The 21,294-nt window shown below is 44.8% G+C and overlaps 1 protein-coding gene across 3 annotated transcripts in view; it reads left to right on the forward strand.

The window, feature by feature from the left end:
- Window positions 1-20,148, forward strand: part of mgarpa (mitochondria localized glutamic acid rich protein a) — a 73,408-nt gene extending 53,260 nt beyond the window's left edge. For 2 of the 3 annotated variants that reach the window (XM_068043713.1, XM_068043722.1), the window contains exons 5-6: window positions 9,546-9,758; window positions 19,196-19,283. In XM_068043713.1, coding sequence (XP_067899814.1) covers window positions 9,546-9,742 — 197 coding nt within the window. In that variant the 3' untranslated portion in view covers window positions 9,743-9,758; window positions 19,196-19,283. Of the gene's footprint in view, window positions 1-9,545; window positions 9,759-19,195 lie in introns of all 3 variants that reach the window. The other variant, XM_068043732.1, reaches the window with a different exon arrangement.
- Window positions 20,149-21,294: the final 1,146 nt, after the last annotated feature.

A 21,294-nucleotide genomic window follows, 5' to 3' on the forward strand; every position in this document is an offset into this window, starting at 1 on the left:
TGTATAAGCTGGGGGTGTTGGCCGCTTCAAGGACTTCTGTGTTGGAGATATAGTCCTGCCACCTGATGCCAAGTATTCTCCGAAGGCAGCGAAGATGGAATGAATTGAGACGTCGCTCTTGGCTGGCATACGTTGTCCAGGCCTCGCTGCCGTAGAGCAAGGTACTGAGGACACAGGCCTGATACACTCGGACTTTTGTGTTCCGTGTCAGTGCGCCATTTTCCCACACTCTCTTGGCCAGTCTGGACATAGCAGTGGAAGCCTTACCCATGCGCTTGTTGATTTCTGCATCTAGAGACAGGTTACTGGTGATAGTTGAGCCTAGGTAGGTGAACTCTTGAACCACTTCCAGAGCGTGGTCGCCAATATTGATGGATGGAGCATTTCTGACATCCTGCCCCATGATGTTCGTTTTCTTGAGGCTGATGGTTAGGCCAAATTCATTGCAGGCAGACGCAAACCTGTCGATGAGACTCTGCAGGCATTCTTCAGTGTGAGATGTTAAAGCAGCATCGTCAGCAAAGAGGAGTTCTCTGATGAGGACTTTCCGTACTTTGGACTTCGCTCTTAGACGGGCAAGGTTGAACAACCTGCCCCCTGATCTTGTGTGGAGGAAAATTCCTTCTTCAGAGGATTTGAACGCATGTGAAAGCAGCAGGGAGAAGAAAATCCCAAAAAGTGTGGGTGCGAGAACACAGCCCTGTTTCACACCACTCAGGATAGGAAAGGGCTCTGATGAGGAGCCACCATGTTGAATTGTGCCTTTCATATTGTCATGGAATGAGGTGATGATACTTAGTAGCTTTGGTGGACATCCGATCTTTTCTAGTAGTCTGAAGAGACCACGTCTGCTGACGAGGTCAAAGGCTTTGGTGAGATCAATGAAAGCAATGTAGAGGGGCATCTGTTGTTCACGGCATTTCTCCTGTATCTGACGAAGGGAGAACAGCATGTCAATAGTCGATCTCTCTGCACGAAAGCCACACTGTGCCTCAGGGTAGACGCGCTCGGCCAGCTTCTGGAGCCTGTTCAGAGCGACTCGAGCAAAGACTTTCCCCACTATGCTGAGCAGGGAAATTCCACGGTAGTTGTTGCAGTCACCGCGGTCACCTTTGTTTTTATAGAGGGTGATGATGTTGGCATCGCGCATGTCCTGGGGTACTGCTCCCTCGTCCCAGCACAGGCATAGCAGTTCATGTAGTGCTGAGAGTATAGCAGGCTTGGCACTCTTGATTATTTCAGGGGTAATGCTGTCCTTCCCAGGGGCTTTTCCGCTGGCTAGGGAATCAATGGCATCACTGAGTTCCGATTTGGTTGGCTGTATGTCCAGCTCATCCATGACTGGTAGAGGCTGGGCTGCATTGAGGGCAGTCTCAGTGACAGCATTCTCCCTGGAGTACAGTTCTAGGTAGTGCTCAACCCAGCGGTCCATCTGTTTGCGTTGGTCAGTGATTATGTCCCCCGATTTAGATTTGAGGGGGGTGATCTTCTTGATGGTTGGCCCAAGAGCTCTCTTCATGCCATCATACATTCCTCTGATGTTTCCGGTGTCTGAGGCCAGCTGAATATGACTGCATAGGTGTTGCCAGTAGTCGTTTGCGCAACGCCTAGCTGTTCTTTGTGCAGTACTTCTGGCTGCTTTAAGTGCTGCGGATGTTAAATCGCTGGGGGCTTTCTTGTAGTTCAAAAGTGCAATGCGCTTAGCGGCTATGACAGGTTCCAGCTCTTCATTATGAGATTGAAACCAGTCTGCATTTCTCTTCGTACTTTTGCCGTAGGTGGTCAAAGCTGACTCATAGATGGCGTCTCTGATGTGGGCCCACTTGGTCTCAGCATCCCCTGTGGGAGTGTTTTGAAGGGCTGTTACAAGTGAATTTAGAAATTTTTGTAACAGCTGTGGGTGAGAAATTCTGCTCGTGTTGATGCGCGGGTGGCCCTTCTGCTTGGAATGATGCAACTTCTTTGGTCTGAGTCTAACCTTGCTGCACACCAGGGAGTGGTCGGTGTCGCAGTCCGCACTGTGGAAGCTGCGTGTGATTTGAACACTGTTTAAGGCGGCTCGCCTTGTGACAATGAGGTCTAGCTGGTGCCAACGACGTGATCTTGGGTGCCTCCATGAAACCTGGTGACAGGGTTTAGTGTGAAAGAACGAGTTGGTGATGCAGAGGTTATGATAGGTACACAACTCAAGCAGTCTCTGCCCGTTCTCATTCATCCTTCCAACGCCATAGCGCCCAAGGCAGGAGGGCCATGAGTCATGGTCGGCCCCAACCCTGGCATTAAAGTCCCCCAGCAGGAATAGGTGTTCGGTGTTGGGGATGCTGCTAATGATGTTATGGAGTTGTTCATAGAACTGGTCTTTAGCTTCAGGTGCGGAGCAGAGTGTTGGAGCATAGATGCTGAGTAGGTGTACTGGACCAGAGGTGGTGAGCAGTCGGATGGACAGTATGCGTTCCGAGCCATTTGAGGGAGGCTCTATCATGCTGAGCAAGGAGTTTCTGATGGCGAAGCCCACTCCATGCTGTCTTGGTTCTTCAGGATCCCTGCCCTGCCAGAAGAAGGTGTAGTCTTGCTCTGCTAGAGAGCCACTCGCGGGGAGGCGAGTCTCCTGAAGTGCTGCAATGTCCACATTGAATCTACTGAGCTCGTTGTTAATGATGGCGGTCTTCCGAGAATCGTTGATTTGTGTAAGGTCTTCCGACAGGCCAGGACACATAGTTCTGACGTTCCAGCTTGCAAAGCGAAGGGCTGGTACCTTCTTTCCTTTTTTCATGTTGTTTGGTGCGGTGTATCAGTCCACCTTTCGGGCAATGACCCTGAGCTCCAAGCACCCATTGAAGCAGGCAGACTGTGGCGGGACAGAACCTTATTGACCGGGGGCTGCCCGGTTTGAGGCGGGCGGTAGCTGTCCAGTGAGGTGCAATGACCTCTCCCACCGACAAAGGCAACCCGTGGCGCCCAGTTTCTACGCCAATTTATCTGGACTTATAACCCGTAACTGCTGCCTTCCGTGTTGTTTTAGTCGCTGTGAGGCAACTATGGAGTGACCTCTCCATGGCGCATGCCTGGGCAAATTTATGGAGGTTGAGAGTTGCCCAGTCGTCAAAACCCCCCTCTCGGCCTTTCTGGTGGGGTCCAAAGGAGTGCAGGACACGACGTTTGGCACCAGTATGGCTGCAGGAACTGCCGGAAACATGCCAAAGGTGACACATGACCGCCTACGGGGTTCCGCTCCGGATTTTCTGTTAGGGTTTACTCCCTTAGCCTTGGTCTCTCCCGAGACGCCCACAAGGCAGTGGGGTTGTTGGGGCCCCTACACAGGTGTAGGATGGTGCCGGTGGGAGGAGGGGATGCAAGGGGGAGGGGTAGAGGGAGGGGGTGGGGGGGGGTGCAGGGGAAGGGGGTGCGGGGTGAAGATGGTGCGAGGGGGGGGCGGGCTGGGACGGGGTTGTGAGGGGGTGAGCTGAGAGGGTAGAGCAGGGAAGGGGACGGGGGTGGGGGGGGTGGAAGGGGGGTAAAGGGGGGGGGGGAGGGGGGTTGGAATCTGGTGCAGGTAATAAGCCATTTCCTCAGTGCCCACCATCGACGTCCGGAAAGCTCATCCACGTCCTTCGGGAGGTGAAGCATCATTTGGCAGACTTAGAGGTGATTACATTTGCTAAGGGTTTTTTTTTTGCAGTGGTTTAAATAAAGGCATGCAGCATTGCCGACAGTGCGCTGCAGATGCTCTCCGAGCCATCTCCCGCGGGCGCTTTGAAGTTGCGGCCGGGGGGGCCGTTCGTGGATGTTTTGGGTGTTCGGGGCACATAGATTTAAGTACATAGTACATAGATTTAAGGTAATTGGCAAAAAAAAGCGGAGCAATGAGATTTTTTTTAATGGAGTGAGTTGCTGTTAATTTGAATGCACTGCCTGAAAGGGCGGTGGAAGCAAATTCAATAGTAACTTTCAAAAGGGAATTGAATAAATCTTTGAAGGGGAAAAAATGTAAAGTTGTGGGGAAAGAGCAGGGGAGTGAGACTAATTGGAAAGCTCTTTCAAAGTGTTGGCACAGACACAAGGGCCGAATGTCTCGTGTGCTGTATGATTGTATGATAAAGCTGTACTAGCTGATTTTAGTCAGAGTGCAGTAGAAGTGCTACCGTTGTCCTCAGCATTAGGTTGGGAAAGTTGTCTAGGGTTATCACTCCTGAACACTATCCAGTAATTACTTAGGGAAGTGCATATGTATGGCTATCAAGTGAAAACATATCAGGATTAGTTGTGATGCTAAAAAATCTTTGGTCAAATAATCTGTCAACACCACACAAAAGTAGTGACCACTCGAAGCATCAGAGAGTGAGCGCTACCCATGGGCCCATATCTCAAGAAGGAAATAATGGTTCTGGAGAGGAGGGAAGGGGAGGAAATTGGAAGAAAAATCCAGCATTGTCAGCAAGAACAAAGTACAAGGGAGAGGTGTAACTTCAGCAAGTAGCTTTTTTATTTTTCTCTCTTGTTGCATTTCACGTGCAACTGGAAGGATAGGTTGGAGACCTACTTTCAAATCTACCAGTGTATATTATGGCTGTCCCAAGATAACTCTTTCTCTAATTTTCCCTCTTTCCCAATGGGAAAGTGTCTGATCGCCACTCAATGTGGGTAATTTTCAACCTTGCTACCTAGACAGTAGCCTGGCAGAGGAAAACGCATGCCCATTGTAGAACCTATCCTGTTTTTGTTCCATTAAAACCAGATAAAGGGGTGGAGAATCCACTCCACCCCATGTTACCCCCAATATCTCCCTATGGTGTAATGCCTGAAATAAAGTGATACATTCCGGAAGATATCATTCTTCATTTCTGAGCCAAATTATTTGACTGTGGGAGGGTTCACAGCCAAGCCCAATCCTATCCTCAATGTATACAGTTCTGGTCGCCATGTTATAAAAACGGTATAAAGGTGCAAGAAGATTCACAAGGATGATAACAGAAGTGAGAGGTTATCACATTCAGGAAAGGCTGAACAGGCTGAGACTCTTTTCTCGAGAAAAGAGAAGGCTGAGGAGTGATCTGATAGATGTCTTTAAGATTATAAAAGAGCTTGATAAGGTAGATGTAGAGTAGACGTTTCACTTGTGGGGGAGACCAAAACTGCAGGCCATAAACATAAGATAGTCATCAATAGTTCCAATAGGGAATTCAGGAGAAACTTCTTTACCCAAAAAGTGGTTAGAATGTGGAACGTGCTATCACATGGAGCAGTTGAGGCAAATAGCATAGATGCATTTAAGAGGAAGCTAGAAAAGCACATGAAAGAAAAAGAAATAGGAAGATATACTAATAAGTTTAAATGAAGGGGGGGTGCGGTGGGAGGAGGCTTGTGTAGAGCATAAATGCCAGCATAGACCAGTTGGGCCGAATGGCCTGTTTCTGTGCTGTAGACTCTGTGTAATTCTATGTAGTATTCCTGCATGTGCAGTTCCAGCAGAAGTTGTTAGATAGTGATCAAATGCGGGAATCCGGTGAAATTTTCTCTTCATGCCTGAGGAATGCTGAGACCCATTTGTAACATCCCTAATACCAACTTGGCTGAAATCAGCTACCACAGCTCAGATGCTCCTCATTGCATATTTCAGCTTTCCACTGTCCCCGCTCGCCTTTGCCAATAGCATATTGCTGAGATTATTGGATTTAAGGTGATTGGTAGAAGGATTAGAGGGGACATGAGGAAAAACTTTTTCACCCAGAGGGTGGTGGGTGTCTGGAATTTGCTGCCAGGAATGGTGGTGGAGACAGAAACCCTCAATTCTTTTAAAAGGTACTTGGACATGAACCTGAAGTGCTGTAATCGGCAAGGCTATGGATCAGGTGCTGGAAGGTGGGTTTAGATTGGCTGGCTAGTTTTTTCAGCCGGCATGGACACGATGGGCTGAATGGCCTCCTTCTGTACTGTAATTGTTCTATGGTTCTATGTGGAACTTATTCTATTCTTGCTACATCTTAATATACTGTATTTACATGCACACAGATATCTTGTGATTAGTGAAGTGATATATAATAATCTTTCATGACGAGGTTCTAGTTGTCATATATTTCTCTCGGGAGCCATTGCTGGAAGTACAGAGTACTCATTTGCTATCTTGGATAAATAGCTTGTAACCAAAGATTTCCTGAAAATGGAAAAATCCTGTGGGTAAGAGACTAGGTTGTGTGAGGTTCCTCTGTGCTTTAGGTTTCAGTAAACCATTGCTTGTCATCAAGTAGTCTTAAATTTTGTCTTTGGTTTTCATGCTTAACATCAGAGCCTGTCCGTGCCAATCTGACAGGATCTTACATAGAATTTATAGGATAAAAACAGGCTATTCAGCCCAACAGATTTATGCTGTTTTTTATGCTCTACATGCGTCGCCTCTCACTCAATTTACTTCATCTCACCCTATCAACATATCCTTCTATTTCTCTTTCCCTCACATACTTACCTAGCTTCCCTGTAAATGCATCTGTGCCATTCACCTCAACCACTCCTTGTGACGGAGCATTCCACATTTGCACCACTCTCTGAGTACAGATGTTTTTCATGAATTCTTTATTAGATTTATGAGTATCTACCTTATATTTATGGCCCCTAGATTTGGATTCCCCACAGAAGGAATCTGACAGAGGTTTCAGCTTTGTGAGTGGATTGACTGTGGATCTGACAACCTTTCCTTCTTTCCTGTGAAGAGACACCTATCCTCACTAGAAGGTGATCCATTTCATAGCTTTAACTGGAAGCTGAGATTAATACTCTCAGATCGTGAAGTTGGGGTGTGCAATGGTGGATTCTTTTAATAAGCTGTATAAGTTATATGTGAGTCTAAAACTATTGGATTGATTAAGAACACCTTTTTTACAATACAGGAAGAAGACAAAATTCATTCCACTAGCAACTAATTTCTCAATTGATCAGCATCTTCCCTTTGGGTGTATGTTCAAATTGAAAATAACCTAAGGTGAAAAATACAGTAGTATTTATTTAGGTGTGGGTCACCGATCACTCCTTAGGCCTTTTGGCTACGTCTTATTCAAGTCTATTCAAGTTCATTTCATGTGCTGCTAAAAGAACATAAGTGGTTCCTTTATCCATGTACTGGGACTAAAGATGTGTACGTGGAGGCAGGTGCAGAGAAATGCAATCAGGAATAAAATGCCACATTTGACATATTTCACACCAAAGCGTTTTTTGTTGGGGGGCTGCGGGGTTCAAAGGTAAAGAGATATTAAAAGCTAGATCAAAAGATACTTACAGAACAAATGGGCTTTTGAAAACCTTCAGAGCTGCTAGTGTTCTGAAAATCCAGCCCCATGAGCACACATATGCATATACACATTCAAGTATACACATGGATACACACATGCATGTCAATTATACACACATGTTGTACTGCACATACAAATACATGAATCACAGTCAGTGCACCAGCAACACCTGACAAGTGGATGGTCTCTCTTCAATGCACCTGTTGCCATTTCTGCTTTCACTGCTGTCAATGGGAACTTTTCAGAACTGAGATATCAATGTATGCAGGATATTAGTATGGAATCGAGACATTGCAGGCTGGTTTTATGCTCTGTTAGAAGGTGTTTCTTTTGGCGGGGGGTGGGGGTGGTGCCGGAGAATCGGCGTGGAGTCATCCGCCACGGAACTCGACGCCGTAATGCTGGTTTCCGATTTTCGCAGATGCGACGAAACTCTGTGGCGGTACTGCTACCGCAATGGGATTACAATTTAAATCTGTTACATACTGTTTTGCATGAATTTGTATCTAATTCACCGCGATCCTACCAGGCATTCGCAATCTTGGGCATAACATGTGGTACTCATGTACCTTCATTATTCTATTTTTGAAATGCTGCCGCCACCAAGGCGAGGGTCATTGGTGCCTGCAAAGGTTAGGTGAGTTATCCATTGTTGTCTTGTTGAATTATTTTTCACATTGGACATTGTCGCTGAGCTCAATCTGCAGATGTGAAGGAAGTTTGGAACTCTGCAAGTGGATACTGTTGGGGAGGAGGGGGGAGAAAGGGGGGATCTCTGCAAGTGGATACTGTTGGGGAGGAGGGGGGAGAAAGGGGGGATCTCTGCAGCTGGATACTGTTGGGGAAGACGGGGGAGCTCTACAATCCAGCATCAGGTGACGCTGTTAACGATGTTGCCAATGCTGGCCCCACCTCGTGATTGTGGGGGATGGTCGCTGTCATTATTCTAAATGGCTGCCCGCCATGTAATCACAGCGGTGAGGCCGCTAACATCGCAGGTGGGACTGCCGCCATTTTGCACAGCCACTGCTGCTCTCGGCAGTGGGATAATAAAATCCAACCATGAGAAGGAGCAGAATACAAAATCTTATGGATTGAAAATTCAAAATTTGTAAAATTTGCATATAAAATCAGGTAAAAAAAGATAAAAGTCATATTTCCTACATTTGAAAAGGAAAAGTAGCAGTAACCTTCTTCCATTCTTCTTGTGCTGGGAGGCTCAGTGTTATTGTCTATAGGTTCTCTTTGCATTTACATTAAGTAATAGCTTCAGAGATTTTCCACCACTGCAGCAAATGTCATAATAAATGTAGAATTTTGATTTCTTTTCAGAATTTTGTTTATTATTCTACATTTTGTAAGGTAATATGGTAAGAATCCATTTGTCCAAAACTGGATGCCGGGGTATTCCTCTTGTTTTTCTCTTTCAATCCCATAGGGAATTTTTTTTTTGGAATGGCTGTTTACTTATTGTCAATTATGTTTAAATAAAGGTAAACTTTTAATTTGCAATAGGGCTTGAAAATCTGTTCAGCAAAAGCTTTTCAATAAAAGATGTGAATAAAGAAATAGAAACACATCAGTTAGCCTTTTTGAAAGCTGAATATATCCCCCCACCCCGCTCACACATTTGCTCACTCCCTTTATCTCCCCTACATACTGAGTCATGCTGGGGAGGTTCCTTACTCCATTGACACAAGTTGTCTTGTGACACCTTATCTTAGTGGCCATTCTTCTTTGTGTCAGTATAGACCAGGTCTTGATAGTCTGTTAGACTTCAGCGAGCATCCCTGCTTATTCTGATCTTGTCCTCACACACATTCAGTTCCCAGTAAGATTCACTGAATACTGATTAAGATTGGAACCCTGGCTGATTTGTTCCTTTTCTTGAACCATTAGTACTGAGGCCCAACTGCTGCTTTGTCTGAGGGGTTCAGTATGGGACCTCTGGGCAGTGTGGTTTCATACCAGATCATACAGTACACTGCGCTCATTTTTTTGAATAAACTGCAGAGTCTATTTCTTGACTTTGTGTAAAACAGATGATAGCGAATCGGCAGTCTGTTTTATTTCTTTCATGGCTTCCATCGACGTCAATGGAAATAAAAAGTGGGGGAGATATGAAACAAAGTTAGAATCTACTCCCTTGTGTTACAGTAGACTCTGCTATAATTGATAATTCTGATTGGGGTGAAGTTTCTCTTTAAGAATAGCTAATACTTGGTTGTGATATATTTTGACATGGTTATGTTGAACTATGATTAGAACCAGATGATGCCCAGTCTCCTGAAGTGGTTGAACCTGGTGAAGAGGCCCCAGAATCAGTAACGGAAGAGGTCCAAGTCCCTACAGCTGAAAGTGTCGAGCAACCTGAAAGTCCTTCAACAGTTGTAGGACCTAATGAGAACCCAATGGAAGGAAAGACTGTGACATCGGTTACAGCAGAAAAGGAAGACCTATGACCTGCTCAAATCAAAGGTTAACCAATCCCCCCTCGACAATAATTACATACTTTAGTTGAAGCATATAATTATTCTGTGTGATTTCAACCGCTACCTCAATTCACCTTACCCTCACTCCTCTGACTGCACTGCTGTACTGTCCTCCCTTAACCTTTCCCTTATAAACACTATTATCCATGGCCACTCCCTCGACCGTGCCTTTTCTTTTTATTCTTTCACAGGATGTGGGTGTCGCTGGCTAGGCCAATATTTGTTGCCCATCCCTAATTGCCCCTGAGAAGATGGTGGTCAGCTGCCTTCTTGAACCGCTGCAGTTCAAGTGGTGTAGGTACACCTACAGTGCTGTTAGGAAGGGAGTTGCAGGATTTTGACCAGTGACAGGGAAGGAACACCAATATAGTTCCAGGTCAGGATGGTGTGTGGCTTGGAGGGGAACTTGCAGGTGGAGGTCTTCCTGTGCATGTGCTGGTCTTGTCCTTCTTGGTGGTCGCGGGTTTGGAAGGTGCTGTCGAAGGAGCCTTGTTGAGTTGGTGAGTGATTTCACATGGCCTAACTATTTCCCTCTTCTCAATCAGAGACATGACCACCTCTGAACACTTCCTTGTATTCTTCACCACTCACATTCCCCTTCAAACTCCACTTTCTTCTATGTTCCCCCTTGGAAAAACTTGCAACTTCACTTTCAAACTTCCAACTGTCTAGTATTTACCCTCTGTCACAATACTTCTGCAGCTATCAATCTGCTCAACCACACACTCATCTCAGTTTTTGATGCCCTTGTCCACAGCAAAACCCTTACACTCTCCAACCATGGTTGTTCCCTCCGGTACAGCGCCCAACTCCACTCCCTTAAGTCCAAGGGAAGCACATTTAAACATATATGATGCCACAACAGGGTTAGCTATTTATCTCCATGCTCTCTGCCAAAACTGCTCATTACTCCAACAACAATATATTTATATAGCGCCTTTAAGGTAATAAAACATTCCAAGGAGCTGCACAGGAGCGTTATCAAACAAAACTTGACACCAAGCCACAGGAGATATTAGAACAGATGACCAAAAGTTTGGTCAAAAGGTAGGTTTTAAGGAGCATCTTAAAGGAGGGCAAGAGAAATAAGACAGGTATAAGGAGGGAATTCCAGAGCTTGGGGCCTTGGCAGCTGAAGGCACGCCCGTCAGTGGTGGAACGATTAAAACTGGGGATGCTCACGAGGTCAGAATTGGAGGACAGCAGATATCTTGGAGGGTTGTAGAGTTAGAGGGGATAGGAGGGATGAGGTCATGGAGGGACTTGAAGGATCATTCGGAATTCAATGATAACCCCAAGCTTCTTTTCTCTCCCACAAACCATCTATTAAACTCCTCTCTGCTGTCCTTTCCACTCTCACCTCCAACAGTGAGAAGGACTCATGGACTTCTTTGTCACTAAGATTGAGACTATCCATTCAGATGCATCTGCCGCATCCCTCCCTTCCCTTTGCCAACCAAGCCAAATTCCCATCCTAACCCTGAACTCACATCTTTATCTAGTTTCTCTTCTATCTCACATCATGCCCTCTCCGAGATCATCTTGTAAATGATGCTCTCTCTATCCTATTCCTATTAAACTGCTGACCGCCCAACTTCCTAGCTGCCATGCTTTCTTATATTATCAATGGGTTCCTCTCTTCAAATATTGCAATCCTCAAATCTGCCAGCATTACCCTCCTCATCAAAAACCCACCTTATTGTCCTTACAAACCACTGTCCATGCTCACCTGAAGACATGATGTCACATTCTATATGTACAGTGATGGCACCCAGCTCTATCTTACTGCTATCACTCTTGATGACCCTGCCACTGCCCCTGATTTGTCACACTTCTTATCTGACATCCAGTCCTGGATGAACAGTTCCCATCAATTAAACATTGGGAAGACCAAAATTATTATCTTTGGCCCCTGCCATAAACTCTGTTCCCTTGCCACCAATTCCAACTCCCTCCCCAGAAACTATCTCAGGCTGAACTGGACTGTTTGTAACTTTGGCATCCTATTTAACCCTGAACTGTGCTGCCAGCCCCATATCTTCACCATGACAAAGACTGCCTACTTACACCTCCATAACATCACCATATCTGCCCACCTCAGCTCATCTGCTACTGAAACCCTCCAGAGTCCTGAACTGACTATTTCAATGCTCTCCTGGTTAGCCTCCCGTCTTCCATCCTTTAAAAGCTTTTTCAAAGTTCTGCTGCCTGTATTCTAACCCACGCAAAATCCTGTTCACCCATCAACCCAGTATTCACTGACCTGCTTTGGCTCCCAGTCCACCAGTGCCTCAGTTTTAAAATGTTCATCTTTGTTTTCAAATCCCTCCATACCCTCGCCCTTCCTTATCTCTGTTATCTCCTTGAGCCCTACAACCTTCCAAGAACTCTGCATTCTTCTAAATCAAGACTCTTGAGTGTCAGCTACTCACTTTGGCCCACTGTTGGTGACCGTGCAGTCAGTGGTCTAGGCACTAATAAAGCTCCCTGCCACCACATGCCTCTCCTCCTTTAAGACCCTCTTAAAATATACCTCATTGATGAAACTTTTTCTGACCTACCATAATATGTTCTTCTTTAGCTTGGTGTCAATTTTTGTCTCATAGTGTTCCTTTGAAATACTGTGGTTTTCCTATGCTCAAGATACTATATAAATGCAAGCTGTTGTTTTTGTTCTATATCATAGCTTGTAATTGCTGATGATCAAAGAGAAATCCCCTGACAATAATGAGAATCTGATCAGGGTGAGATGGGTTGTTCTGACCACTTTAGCGTAACATGTACTGAAGGATCTGAAAATTACTTAAGGTCACCAGATGGTCTAGTGTGACCATATTGTATGGTCACAACAGCACCAGAGAGGCCAGAGGGTGTTTATTCCAGTTTTAGTAAGACGAAATGAATATCAGACTCACTGGGAGGACCACATGCCATGATGAGGAAACGTAATGATGTGAAATAGCTGGTTAGGATGTATCTTGATAATGTAAGCACCAGATTTACAATAATAAAACCTTACCTTGATCAACTCATATGTCCTGTCTGTCCAGAAGGAGGGTGAGGAATTTTTGATTCCCAAAAATGACGTCTACATGGTTCTGCTTAGATTAAGGAAATAATCCGTGCCTTACACAGAGAGGATACTTGCAAAGCAAGAGAACTCCAAATTCCAGAGTATTTCATGACCTCTATTTCTGGATATTTTGTTTTATTTAACCTGTATCTTGGCCTGTGAAAACTAAGAATTTTCATATGAACATAAGAACATAAGAAATAGGAGCATCAGTAGACCATCCAGCCTCTCAAGCTCCAACATGGCTGATCTTCAACCTCAACCCCACTTTCCCACCTGATCCCCATATCCCTTAATTCCCTTTGATTCCAAGAACCTTATCCAGCTCAGCCTTGAATAAACTTATCTACATATGCATCCACAGCCCTTTGGGCCATTGAATTCCAAAGATTCACAACCCTCTGAATGAAGAAATTTCTCTTCATTTCAGTCCTAAATAGCCAACCCCTTATCCTGAGACTATGAGTCCTAGTTCTAGACTCTCCAGGTAGAGGAAACAGCCTCTCAGCATTGAACTTGTCAAGTCCTATCAGAATCTTATATGTTTCAATGAGATCACCTCTCATTCTTTTACACTTCAAAGAATAGAAACCCATTCTATTAAGTCTCTCTTCACAGGACAACCCTCTCAACCCAGGAATCAATCTAGTGTACCTTTCCTGTACCTTCTCTAAACCAGATATATCCTTCCTTAGCTATACACAGTACTTCAGGTGTCATCTCACTAAAGCCTTTTACAATTGCAGCAAGACTTTTCTAGTCTTGTACTTCAGGCCCCTTGCAGTAAAAGCCAGTATACTATTTGCCTTCCTAATTGCTCTTTGTACCTGCCTGTTAACTTCCTGTGTTTTGTGCATCTGGTCACCCAAATCCCTGGCTTCTACAGCACATGTATGGATAGAACAAGCCATAAGCAGCAGGTACATCCATAGATATGTGAGCTGCTACAAAGGTAATATGTAATGGATTTCATAGTTGGATGAGACAGTGTTAAAAACAATCTATACAAAACAAGGATTGAATACACAAACATCTTTAACTATAAACCTTTTACTTGATCACATATATTTTGCAGCAAGGGATATAGGGGGCTAAGTTAAATACCCCCAAAAATGGGCGCTGGGATCCCTAGAGCAATTAACCCATGCCCATTGACTAACTCAGGCAGCCTGCCAACTTCATGCCGCCTGCTGTTTAAAATAACAAGTCCAGCCAGCGTTCGCCACATTGTTGATTGGCTGGATGCCAGAGCAGGGAACCAATGTGGTTAATGGCTAGCAACAGTTAAAGCTAGTCTGCACCTCTTAAAGTGGAAGTGCATTGGAGCTGGAGCAGATGCTGGCAGTCATGTAGGAAGCTAATCTGACCTGGGAAACACTGAATAATGGTACAACACGGGAGGGGGCGGGTGCCAAGATTTTCAGACACTGCACTGAAGGCCTTGTTGAGGAGGTGGAAAGTATAAGAAATGTCTTGTATCCATATTGGGCACTCCAGACACATGCTCAGGAGGCAGTGAGAGCAGATAGCTGTGGAGGTCAATTCCAGCAGTGTAGCCCAAGGACCTGGATGTAATGATGCAAGAAGTTCAATGACCTCACACAAGCGGTCAAGGTCAGTGAATGCATCTTCAAATGTCATATCCCACCATTGCAGCACTAGCCTGAGACACCTCACAGCCATCCCTCGCCTACCAGCAATCTATATCAATCAGGATTCATACCTGACATTTATATGCTGCATCACATACTCATGCACTTAGCCTTGAGCAGCTCTGAGCTTAGAAGGCTTAGCTGAGGTCTGCATCTCGGCATGAACAGTCTGGGCTGGCTGGCTGATAGGCTACAGTAAGGGCACTGGTGGAATGTTTGGGGGAAGGGTGAATGCAGCATTCCTGAAAGAGGACAGCAATTTTATGCTCAATGCCACTCACTAACAGCAGAGCCTGATCAATCCTAATAGTCTGTTGGAGGACAGATTAGTGGACTGCTGTGATACCCTGCAATCCCCTTTGCACATTGTAATCCACAGATATGGTGACAGTAGAAATTGCATGGCCAAAACCTGACCTTGCACGACAGCAGTCTGAGTTTGCATGGCAGCACGGTGACCTTGCATGACTTCAGTCTGAGCTGTAATCCCCACCGCTCACAGCTTGCAGACATTGCCAGCTATTCATCCATGACAGTCACATGACACAAACAGATGCACAACACTCACTCACACACTTACCTCCATCTTGCAGGACAAAGTGGTGCACAACCAGAGGCAGCAAAAGTTAACCAGAAGGGGATAGGTGCACCTGCATGCCCTGAGCTCCATGGAGTGGACAGTGTTGGCTATTATTGGGATGCCCATTATTGAGGCCATGGCCAGTGGAGAGGGTGAAACCATCAAAGTTGAAGAAATGCTCATACCTAATCCTCCTTCTCACATTCCACCTCCCCCTCATCCCACACTCTCTTCTGATTTACAAGCTGAAGATGGTGTGAGCATGCACATCTTACTTTCCTTCCCACCTTACCACACCACAACCTTACCCTTGTGCCATTCTCCTTTCAGATACCCAAGGGATACAACCTGGCCAGGCAGTGGAGGAACAGCAAGAAGAGAGTGATAATGGAGATGCACCGTTACTTGATTTCACACTTGCAGCCACCAGCTCAGATACTGACGCTGCATGTAATTTAGAGGATAACATAGTGGTGGGATCTGCATGTGGTGAGATACTGGGCACGAGTGGCCTGCAGCCAAGGAAGGGGACAAGGATAGCACAGGTGCCAGCTCACCAGAGGGCAAGGCCGCATATGAGGTCTACTGCAGAAGACTCAGATAAGGGCTTTGATGGGGCAGCCTACAGAAGAACATTGATAGATATGCAGAATGAAATGTTTGGCGCATTGCAAAGCCTGTTAGAAAGCCTGCATTCAATGTCAAGCAGCATGGAGGAGTCTAGTACCAATTTGGCACAGGCTTTGCACAGAGCTTGCTGCCCATCCTTTCCAGAAGGAAGTGGTGGCACAGTGGCGCAGTGGTTAGCACCGCAGCCTCACAGCTCCAGGGACCTGGGTTCGATTCCGGGTACTGCCTGTGCAGAGTTTGCAAGTTCTCCCTGTGTCTGCGTGGGTTTTCTCCGGGTGCTCCGGTTTCCTCCCACAAGCCAAAAGACTTGCAGGTTGATAGGTAAATTGGCCATTATAAATTGTCACTAGTATAGGTAGGTGGTAGGGAAATATAGGGACAGGTGGGGATGTTTGTTGGGAATATGGGATTAGTGTAGGATTAGTATAAAATGGGTGGTTGATGTTCGGCACAGACTCGGTGGGCCGAAGGGCCTGTTTCAGTGCTGTATCTCTAATCTAAAAACTCCATCAGCACACTTGCAGACTGAGCAGAGGTGCTCCGCAAACCAGTCACCCAGTCTGTGTTTGGTCTCTTCAACATCTTACAGCCTTCTCGACTCAACATTGAGTCCAACAATTTCAGATCATAATCACTGTCCCCATTTTTTTCAGACAGCATCTATTGGTATTGATTTATTTTTCCCATTTCCACTTCCTCTAGACCCATCTTTTGTTTCTTTACTTGTCCTATTACCATCTCCATTTCTCATGTATCATCATCCTTTTTGTTATTCGATCTCTCCTGCCTTCCAGCCTATCGCAAACCTTCTCTTTTATTCTTTCCTTCCCTTCCCCACCCCTTCCCTCCCTCTGTATTTGCTTAAAACCTGTTACATCTCTTCACTTGTTCCAGTTCTAATGAAAAGTCATTGACGTGAAACAGTAACTTTGTTTCTCTCTCCATGACATAGGTAGAAAGAGGGATGAGGTCCTGCAACAGGAATATAGGGAGCTAGGTAGCAGATTAAAAAACAGGACCTCAAAGGTTGTAATCTCTGGATTACTCCCGGTGCCACGTGCTAATGAGTATAAGAATAGAAGGATAGAGCAGATGAATGCGTGGCTGAAGAGATGGTGCAGGAGGGAGGGCTTTAGTTTCCTGGATTACTGGGTCTGTTTCTGGCGAAGGTGGGACCTGCACAAATCGGACGGGTTGCATTGGAATGGGACCAACCGCCTTGCTGGGAGGTTTGCTAGTGCTGTTGTGGGGGGTTTAAACTAATTTGGCAGGGGGGTGAGATGCAGAGTGGAGGTACAATAGGAGGTGATGCACAGTCAAATACTGAAGAGAAACTAAGTCATTCTGGAAAGCTGGATGTCAAGGGATATAGAGGATTGGATCAGGAAAAAAAAGGAGGCTTACGGCAGATCCCAAGCGCTGAAAACAGCGGAGGCATTAAAGGAGTATAGAAAGTGTCGGGTGGCACTTAAAAAAGTAATTAGGAGTGCGAAGAGGGTCATGAAAAAGCACTGGCAGGCAAGATAAAGGAAAATCCCAAGGCGTTTTATAGGTATATTAAGGGTAAGAGGATAACCAGGGAAAGAGTAGGGCCCATTAGGGACCAACGTGGCAATCTTTGTGTGGAGCCGGAGGACATAGGTGAGATTTTAAATGATTACTTTTCATCAGTGTTCACTATGGAGAAGGACAATGTAGGTTTAGAGATCAGGGAGGGGGATTGTGATATACTTGAACATATTAGCATTGAAAGGGAGGAAGTATTAGCTATTTTAGTGGGCTTAAAGGTGGATAATTCCTCAGGCCCAGATGAGATGAATCCCAGGCTGTTATGTGAGGCAAGGGAGGAGTTAGCAGGGGCTTTGACACAAATTTTCAAATCCTCTCTGGCCACAGGAGAGGTACCAGAGGACTGAAGGACAGTGAATGTGTTACCATTATTCAAGAAGGGTAGTAGGGATAAACCAGGTAATTACAGGCCGAAGAGTCTAACATCAGTGGTTGGGAAAATATTGGAAAAAATTCTGAAGGACAGGATTAATCTCAACTTGGAGAGGCAGGGATTAATCAGGAATAGTCAGTATGGCTTTGTCAGGGGGAGATCGTGGCTAACGAACTTGATTGAATTTTTCGAGGAGGTGACTAGGTGTGTAGATGAGGGTAAAGCAGTAGATGTAGTCTACATGGATTTCAGTTAGGCTTTTGATAAGGTCCCGCATGGCAGATTGGTTAAGAAGGTGAGAGCCCATGGGATCCAGGGCAATTTGGCAAATTGGATCCAAAATTGGCTTGGTGGCAGGAGGCAGAGGGTAATGGTCGAGGGCTGTTTTTGCGGTGGATGCCTGTGACTAGTGGTGTACCACAGGGATCGGTGCTGGGACGCTTGCTGTTTGTAGTGTACATTAATGATTTAGACGTGAATATTGGAGTTATGATCAGTAAGTTCGCAGATGACACGAAAATTGGTGGTGTTGTAAATAGTGAGGAGGAAATCCTTAGATTACAGGGAGATATAGATGGGCTGGTAAGATGGGCGAAGCAGTGGCAAATGGAATTTAATCCTGAGAAGTGTGAGGTGATGCATTTTGGGAGGACTACAAGGCAAGGGAATTTACAATGGAATTTACATAGGAAGTACAGAGGGTCAGAGGGACCTTGGTGTACTTGTCCAAAGATCACTGAAGGCAGCAGCACAGGTAGATAAGGTGGTTAGCAAGGCATTTTGGACACTTGCTTTTATTAGTGGAGGCATAGAATATAAGAGCAGGGAGGTTATGATGGAGCTGTATAAAATGCTAGTTAGGCCACAGCTGGAGTACTGTGTACGGTTCTGGTCACCACACTATAGGAAGGATGTGATTGCACTGGAGAGGATGCAGAAGAGGTTCACCAGGATGTTGCCTGGGCTGGAGCATTTCAACTATGAAGAGAGACTGGATGGGGTAGGGTTATTTTCCTTAGAGCAGAGAAGACTGAGGGGGGACCTGACTGAGGTATACAAGATTATGAGGGGCATAGATAGGGTAGATAGGAAGAAACTTTTTCCCTTAGCGGAAGTGTCAAAATACCAGGGGGCATAGATTTAGGGTAAGGGACAGGAGGTTTAGAGGGGATTTGAGGAAAAAAATTTTCATCCAGAGGGTGGTTGGAATCTGGAACACTGTCTGAAGGGATGGTAGAGGCAGGAACCCTCACAATATTTAAGAGGTATTTAGATGAGCACTTGAAATGCCATAGCATACAAGGCTACAGGACAAGTGCTGGAAAATGGGATTAGAATAGATAAGCTTGATGGCTGGCACGGACACAGTGGGCTGAAAGGCTATATAACTGTATGACTCTATGAGATGCTACCAAATCTGCTGAGAATTTGCAGCATTGTCTGTTTTTATTTCAGATTTCCAGCATCTGGCTTTTGTAGTAATGATAAAGATTTATTTGTTTCATTTCTGTTAGTGATTAACTTATATTTCATTTTGATTACTCAGGATCTGCTCATGCTGACTTAAGGTGCAAAGATGATGCTAAGAAAACCTACAAGGTCTGCTGACTGAGGAATCCAGAGTGATTTCCCAAAGTGTAATATATTTCTGCTACATGCTTTGGTGCAATTTTATTAGTTCAACTGAAGATGATTGACATGTATTCTAGGTACCAGTCGTCTGATTATGTAACTATTAGCAATGCCAATGTATTTGTAGACATTCTGAATTTCTAAACATGTATTATGTTTACGACTGATGATAATCCAACCAATTTAAATTACTAATTATTATAGAGTTTACCAAACACTGAATAAGGTGGAATACTGTTGCAAGGGAGAAATATATTGAACGTGTCCTTTCCGCTACCAAGACTGCTTACTTCCACCTCTGCCTCTAGTTTTCCCCCTATCGCCAGGATCCCCAAAAGCTTCTTCCACACATGTACTTCAGAGCTGAAGGGCGGCCTTTCCAATTTTTCAGAGGCAAGCTGTCACTTCTTGTCTGAACTGGGAAGGAAATGGATCGGCACAATGCTAATGAGGTCCAGTGGTTAAAATTACCGTGGCCTCACACTTCCGCAAGCAGTCGGGAAACTAACTGAAACTAGCAGTTTCCTGCCAGAAACCTGCTGGCATTTAAGATCTTCCCCCAGGAATGTTCTTCATAATTGATGCCACCAGAGCACTTGAGCAGGGTAGAAGGCCTAATTTAAGGCAGGAGAATTGGCATTATCAAAATAAAAAGCCAAATAAATTTAAGTCATAATTCTATGAAAAGAGAAGAGTTTGAATAAAAGGTACTCCTCTTCGACTTTCCTTTTAAGTTGAAACCAGGTTATGTGGTTGTGCTCTTGTAATTCTGAAATCAAATCATTGTTTTGTTTGTGGTGATTATGTCGACAGTCACAGTTTCATTGTTTTAGTATATGTGCTAAAATAAAGTAGTTGTAAGTAATATGTCAACTTGTGTTGTGACCAGTTCTTGATATTTCTTGGGGGGAGCAAAGAGTTAAATGGTATTCCCCATGTTTTAGCTTAGTTTAGAGATACAGCACTGAAACAGGCCCTTCAGCCCACCGTGTCTGTGCCGACCATCAACCACCCATTTATACTAATCCTACCCTAATCCCATATTCCTACCACATCCCCACCTGTCCCTATATTTCCCTACCACCTACCTATACTAGGGGCAATTTATAATGGCCAATTTACCTACCAACCTGCAAGTCTTTTTACTGCATTCCTGTTGGTCAGACTATCGCTGGATTATTTTTAATGAGTTAATTTGTATAATATTAACTCGAGCCATGAAATTAGGCACGATATATGAAATATCATAGCTGAACAATTACATCAACTCCACATTTCCACCCTATTGCCATATCCCTAATTCCCTTAGTACTCAAAAATCTATCCATCTCAGTCTTGAATATTGACTGAGCTTCCATGGTTTTCTGGGGTAGAGAATTCCAAAGGTTCACAATCTTCTGCATGAAGAAATTTCTCCTCAGCTCAGTCCTAATAGGCAATCCGCTATCCTGAAACTATGACCCTTAGTTCTAGAACCTCCGGCCAAGGAAAATGGCCTTTCAGCATCTATTCTGTCAAAGCCCTCTAAAAATATTATACATTTCAATGAGATTACCTGTCATTGTTCTGAACTCCAGAGAATATGAACCCATTCTACTCAAATTCTCCTGAGAGAACAGCGCTCTCATTCAGGAATTAATCTAGTGAATCTTCACTGCATCCCCTGTAAGGCAAGTATATCTTTCCTTAGGTAAGGAGAGCAAAGCTGTACTCCAGGTATGGTCTCACCAATTCCCTCTATAATTGCAACAAGACTTACTTACTCTTGATACTCCAAAACCCCTTGTAATTAAGGCTGACATACCATTTGCTTTCCTAAGTGTTAGCCTGCATGTTAACTTTCTGTAATTCGTGAACAAGAACTCCCAAATCACTTCTGATATCAACAATTACTAGTCTCTCATCTATTAAAAAATATTCTGCTTTTCCATTCTTCCTTAAAAAGTGGATAATTTCACACTTTCCCACATTATATTCAAGCTTGCCCAAGGACTTAACCAAAACCCTTTGCAA

Source organism: Heterodontus francisci, chromosome 1, assembly GCF_036365525.1.
Source record: "Heterodontus francisci isolate sHetFra1 chromosome 1, sHetFra1.hap1, whole genome shotgun sequence".
Taxonomy (NCBI): Eukaryota; Metazoa; Chordata; class Chondrichthyes; order Heterodontiformes; family Heterodontidae; genus Heterodontus; species Heterodontus francisci.